The following is a 7,013-nucleotide window of genomic DNA, read 5'->3' on the forward strand; positions in this document are numbered from 1 at the left end:
TGAACAGCTAAAAACAAAGTGAATATTCCTTTCATGCTGTAGTAGCCAAAGTTGAATAATATTTTGCTTGCAGTAATGGGGTTTATTCATAAGACAAGAAGCAAAACTAGCAAATTGCTTTCCAACTTTATCAATTCAAGTAGATATAAAGCATTTGCATAGCACACAGGCTGAGATGAGATTTCATCAAGAAAGGACATGTATACAAGTTATACTACTAACCAAAAGCAATTCTCCATTTCCACTCCATCCGAATCTTGTATCCAAGAATCGATTCCCCAGCTTCAGCACGACATATTTTGGACCACGAGGTTCCCTCCACCTGAAAGTGATCACAGAAAACCACTCTCAGGTTGTTGAAATTTCCCAGACAAAAAGGTATAACAAAGAAGAGAAATGAATTATGACTGTAGTAGTATATGCTACAAGTACCTACAGCGGTAACATTCAAAAGGAATAGCAAGCAAACACATGTTTGCAGCCAGAACTAATTTTCTGGGGTTGGTTGTCGACGCAGGCGTCTCCGGGGACCTGATCCTCCATCAGAGTCGTCATTCTCGTCATCCCTAGTATCAATTTCCCCTTCATAGGTTTCACCCCAAAGTCTTCTTGAAGGACGTCTCCTCCCAGTTGCCTGAGCCCGGGTTCTTGAGGAACCTGACCAGCTACTACTCCGAGAATTACTCCTAGGCTGGAGAATCCGAACAAAGAGAAAAACAGTGAGCAGACCACCCTCATCGAAAGTTAAACTGGTGCTTTCACTACCCTCTTCTGAAACAGATGACTGCAATGTACTGAGCAGATCTCCTAAATCTCTCTGTCGTTCGAGCCTCCTCCAACTGCGCTGCCTCTCTGGGTCAGCTTCTGTAGGACGTACAAGAGGATGCTCCTGCCTAGCATGCTTACGCAAATCTGTATATGTGCCACTGAACTCACATGTCTCGCTAGAGCAGCTTCTTAATTTGGCATTCATGTGACGGCGGGCAGAGTCTACAACAATCCAATCATTTATCTGGCCACGGCAGAGAGGGCATAGCATCTTCTTTATTTCATGGTTCTCGCAAGACAAGGCATCTAGGGATATAGAACCACCTTCAGTCCTTTCACCTGGAAGTTCAGACAGAGCTTCTGATAATGTTACAGTAGATTCCGTAATAGAAGCTGAAGCTGGAATCTCCACTTGCTGAGTTGTTGATGCTGAAGCTTCTTCAAATGACTTTTTGAACTGATCAAAACAATTTGAATGCCTATAACTTGTGTCACACATAAAAGGACGACAGCCCTTCTCATGAGAGGCACACAGAAGGAGAATAGCATTATGAGGATGTTCCATACACACTGGGCATCGAGCATCTTCCCAGTCCTTCACATTTTCATCATTTTCCAAAGGGTTTTTGGACAATGATGGCCTTGAGTGACTCGAGCTACAACAGTAAGGAGAAGCTCTGCTCCTATCAAAAGAAACAGACCTATCTCTTCTCTCCTTAGGCATGTTTAGTTTCTATAAGAAAATAGAACTGTCACATGACAAAAAATTATGTAAGCAGTGCTGAAATACAAATCCATGCAGAACCTTCACCAAAAGACCAATATATAAATTAACATGTGTACACAAACTATGTCAAGTCTAAAAAAGAATTTAAATAGAAAGGCAAACAGGAATCAATATCACATGTCTCAGCCAAATGGTTAAAATGCTTATTCAGTAACATTGTATTAATCTGATCAGTTTAGCATGCATCACGAATAATCAGGAATTAATGACGTCAGTTCAGATAAAAGGCTGAACAACTAATGTATGACAAAAACAGAAACTATGTCAGAAACAAAACTTGCCGTAAAAGGCTAGAAGAGTATAACCACCAACTTTAACAAAAACACCTAAAAAGATATAACATTCAACAATCATCTAAGCATGAATCCAAAATCAGAAGGAACTAGTGAACACTATATTTAAGGTCCTCTTTAATCGGGTCCATTTCACCTCACTACTTAGTAAATATTCTTTTTTCAAGATTGTTACACCAACACTGAGAGACGATCTACAACCAGAAGCACAAGAAAAAACTTCGTTCAGGCAACTAGAAGGCACCAAATCTGATGCAAGTACAACAGCAACTAAGCCTAAGACACAACTAGTATGCAGTGTCTAGTATTTTCTTACATCATGTCCCATTCTTAGCCAAGTCAGCATTCAGATATCATGCGTCTTTCAATCTGCCACGTTTCTTTCTAGGACATCCCCAATCATCGCAGTGTTATACACATGAACCAGTGCACATCTTGTCAGCATAGGATCTAAACAAACCATACTAAACAATTCTCTCTCATTTATCCTCTATATGAGCTACTTGCATCCTCTATCTGAAGTGATCATTCCTATTCCTATTAAAATCTTTGTTCAATCATATACACCCATAAAGTAATTAGTGAAAAATTCAATAAAGGAAGTGAACTGACAACAGTTCCCATGATGAATACACAGAAATCACACACTGCATATCTTTAACACTACATGAATATCTCGATATCATCATTGTGTGCATCGCAACAGTAATCAAATATCTAACTCTTTTAAGTTAGCAAAACATGGAAAACAAAAAGAACAACAGAAGCCGTGTCAAGATGAAAAGGCTTTATTAGCCAAATAAATCTATCTCCTCCTGAATCTGTCCAAATCCATGAAAACCAAGTTGCACCTAATCCAAATAAACTGGTTGGTACTTCAACTACCATACTCATTCAGGGTTTGTAACACCCAATAGATACATATTCACTTCAAGTAATGAATAGGATTAATTAGGGTGATCATCCACATACCCTGACAAAATTTTCACATCATGTTAGTATATGAAGCATCTTCAGTAGATATCAAGTCCTCTCATCCATGCAACTAAAACAGAACTTCACTTTTCCACCCAAATCTTTGGCATAATAAGCCCGGGTCACTTGGAGCCTGATGGAAAGCACTTCTCACAAGCATCAGTCCAAACCAAAAGGAGCATCCATCCTCACATGTGACTCACCATAAGCAAACCCAGAGCTCTACAACATATTGAGGCTGCAAGACCCAACTGAAAATTCTAAATTAAACCTTTTTTCATACTAATACTAATTCATTTGCAAAAAAATGTATGTATTAATTTAACTCCAGAAGTTCATTTCTTCTAACTCAAAACATCCTAATAAAAAGTTCAAAACTTGTCATGTTACTTTTGTCAAATACAACCTAAAGTTGCCAAATGACAGTTCTCAGTCACTCTCCTGTACCAACTCGCTAATACACCAACAGTACAGATGATAACGTGAACACGAACTTGATCAACAAGATTTCCACCCCATACCAACCAGCATTCACAGATCATAAGCAATTATTAAAAATAAAGTAAACATGTAGTTCTTATCTTTAAGTGTTTCAATAATATCATGTGGCCCTTCATCAACTTAATACCAGATCCTATAAGTAAATATCAGATAAAAAGGAACATAATCAACAATCTATTAGCACTTCTCACTTCCCAAGTCCAACAAGCTCATGATTTCTCAATAGATTTCAGCTTGAAACATTAGCTCAAACACTTCTTCTGGAACCTACTTCAACTATAACATGCAACCCAATCTCAATAGAAACAAACACTAAAAACAGCCATAAAAATCCTCAACAAATATTGGCACAAATCATGAACTCAATCAATATCCAATTAAACAAGGCCTGATTAGACTTCAGACACCAAACCCAGTTCTAATTTAATGAATAAACTCAAACAAACATCCAATTTAACAAATCACAAATCCAATTAACTCCTTAAAATAAACAAAACCTAGTTCTCTGGTTAAAAAGGCCTAATTTTGACGTCAAACACTACTCAAATAAAAAATTTCAAACTAAACCAACTGAAACCCACATCTAAAATCGAACATTTCTATGGTTCACCGATTAAAAAGGCCTAATTTTGATGCCAAATACAACCCAAATCAAATTTTGTGAATAACAAACCAAAACCTACATCCAAAATCAAACACTTCTACTGTGTTTTCCGATTCAAAATGCCTAATTTCGATGCCAAACCCAACTCAAATCAAATTGGGAATAAAACGACTGAAACCACCTCTAAAATCAATCACTTATCCAGTTCTCCGATTAAACAAGCCTAACTTTGACCTCAAACAAAAAACAAAAATCAATTTTTATGAAAAAACACTAGAACAACCAACACCCACATCTAAAATCAAACACTTCCAGTTCCTAAATTCCCCAATTTCCCAATACCAAAACGCCTAATTTTGACCTCAAACACCAAACCCAAATCAAATTTCACGAAAAAACACTCAAACAACCAAAACCCACATAAAAAATCACTTTTTAAACAACCAAAACACAATCAAAGGCGAAAAATAAGCAAAATGAACAGATCAAATAACACAACTTGCTGATAAACAAAAACTATATCAATCTTCCATAAAACGAGTTACCAGATGTTTTGAAACACCGATCTGAACAACCCTTATCGTAAAATCTTCCTTTGTGCTGATTCAGTACTCTGAAGATTGAATTTTTCTGAAACCCTAGTGCTTTTGAACAACTCTGAAAAGGGCTGCAGCTGAGTTGCCAAGCTGCTATCTTGACTCTTCGATGAGAATGAAAAGACTCGAAATTTATAGTGGGTAAACGAGTATTTATAACAAAAATGAGGGACTTGTTGAGGTGGATTCTGACGTGGCGGAGTAATATTGCTCAAATGAAAATTTCGAGTTTAGTATTTGTATTGAAGTTTCATTAAATTTAAATTCCTATCGATAAGTCTTATATCGAACGATTTCTAATAAAGACGACTATGTATATAGAGAGTTTAGTATTTATTTTTTTTGCTTTTTTCGATCTTCCATTCATTTTTTTAAATTTATATTTTAAGGTTAAATTATATTTAAATTTGTGCATTACGAAATTAATTTTTTGTAAACAAATATCTAAATAATATTTTTCGTTTTCAAACATTTGAATACGAACTTTAATTTAAATGAAGAAATCTCAATTATCTCGTAATATCTTTAATAATAAGTCGGCGCTGTTTTGTTTCTTGTTCTGACGTTCTGGCAAGTAACAGCACGCACCAAATGTTTAATTTCAAAAATCTTTTTTCTAACTATATATAATTCAAAAAATAAAAACACTGTTTTTTTGAAAAAAAATATTTTAAGTTAAAAGACACAATATACTGCCAAATATTTTTTAAAATATTTCAAGTGCAATATTAAAGTTAAGGAATATTTTAATATAGATATATTAACATTTTATAAAACAAAATAATACAAAGTAAAATAAGAGACATAATTATCATGCGATGCACATTACACATTCAACAGAATAATACTCTCTATTCCTAATTACTTCTCCACTTTTAGATTGACATACCTATTAAAAAATAATTATTTACGTAGTGAATTTATCATTTTATCCTATTAATTATGAAGTAAATGAATCAAAAAATTAAGATTTTCAAAAAATTGTCTTTCCAAAGTTATTATTGAGGAAATAATAGAATTTTTTTTTATCTTTTCTTGATTTATCAAAATGGATGAATAATCAGTTACAAATAAAAAAAAATTAATAAGTAATTAAAGATAAAGGAAGTAATGATGAATGAGTTAGATATGTTAGTTGATATTTCAATAAATTGATGATATTAGAGATGTTACCATGAGGTATTTAGTAGAACGTATTAAATATGAAGTGTAATGATAAAAATATATTTGTGTGATTTGTGTTAGTATGTGCCATATATTACGGGTGTTTGCCCTCTCTCTCAACCTCGTATTAACACCAGATGATTTGTGTATCGAATTATTTAATATTGTATATTACATATTGAATATTTCTGACTTCGCCATTATGCACTTACTGTAGATATCAAACGACACAAAATCTTGTTTATGAATACTCTTTTGAGATTTCGATCATCATGCTATTTATTGTCCTTATCATTCTCTTCTTAATTGTTTTTAGTTTTAATTTTCACTATTCTATTTGTGTTACATGTTTGTATGTTTAACTTGAACCGAAGGTCTATTAGAAACAATCTCTATTTTTTTAATGTAGAAGTAAGATTGTGTACACGTCACTCTCTTCAAATTTTACTTGTGATATTACACTGAATCTTCGAGTTGTTGCTTTTTTTTGTTTTCACTTCATTGGTCAATGAAAGGGTGTCACAAACTCACAATGTATGTTTCTTTTTGGCTCTCTTATTTTTTTAAATATTTCACTTCTTCTGAGTTTGATTGACCATGTGAATCAAGGGTCCCATTTTTGCTGACCACATGGATAAAAGACAAATGAGAGAAGGAGAAGTTTAACAAAAAAGTCGATAATGACATCGATATCTGTATTGAAATTTGATTATTTTAAATTTATATTAGATAAAGTTCTATTCGAAATAGTACTCGCTATTAAAAATATTTTTCATACTTAAAGTTTGAATTTGAGACCTCAAATCAAGAGAAGAACAACTTTATCAATTATCATTGTATCGTATTCGATACAACAAATTTAACGCTTAATTAGCGAACATGTACTCCAAATACATATAAAAAGTGATAATAGAAGAGTTATATTTTTTATATCTTCCGTTTAATTAACTTAGAGTGAGAGTTACTAATAAGACTTGTAAAGAAACGAACTAAACAAAATCAGAAAAAGTACCTTTTCTAGTGATAGATTTTTTTAAAAAATAAATGAGAAGGTGAATAGGAACAATGAATTAAACTTTATTTATTTTTCAAAAAATAAGGTGTCATCCAATATTCAAACGTGTTTTCATATATATATTCTTTTTGAGATAAAATAGTAAAATACATATATCATTATACACCGACATGTGATTTTAGTTCATCTTGTTACAATACGAACAAATTGGAAAATTTCGAAATTTCTTACTTTTCTTATTATGTATCAAATAATTCAAATTTCACAATTGATAAATTAAGAAAAAAAAAAATCAAGACGGTCGAGCAAA

General features: G+C 33.2%; 1 protein-coding gene across 8 annotated transcripts; it reads right to left on the reverse strand.

Moving 5' to 3' along the window:
- Positions 1-4,656, reverse strand: LOC107007308. 8 transcript variants are annotated; one of them, XR_003575586.1, is made up of 4 exons: positions 4,474-4,656; positions 2,821-3,061; positions 433-1,517; positions 1-322 (listed from the first exon to the last, which is right to left on the reverse strand). XR_003575586.1 is itself a non-coding variant. In XM_015205879.2 (2 exons), the coding sequence occupies exon 2, from the start codon at positions 1,490-1,492 to the stop codon at positions 488-490; it is 1,005 nt and encodes a 334-aa protein (XP_015061365.1). In that variant the 5' UTR covers positions 1,493-1,517; positions 4,474-4,656; the 3' UTR covers positions 380-487. The 8 variants fall into 8 exon arrangements, 1 of the variants encoding a protein (XP_015061365.1); XR_003575587.1 differs by having other exon boundaries at positions 433-1,501; positions 2,821-3,074; XR_003575584.1 differs by having other exon boundaries at positions 2,821-3,074.
- Positions 4,657-7,013: the final 2,357 nt, after the last annotated feature.

The sequence above is a fragment of the Solanum pennellii genome, chromosome 12, assembly GCF_001406875.1.
Source record: "Solanum pennellii chromosome 12, SPENNV200".
In the NCBI taxonomy this organism is placed as follows: Eukaryota; Viridiplantae; Streptophyta; class Magnoliopsida; order Solanales; family Solanaceae; genus Solanum; species Solanum pennellii.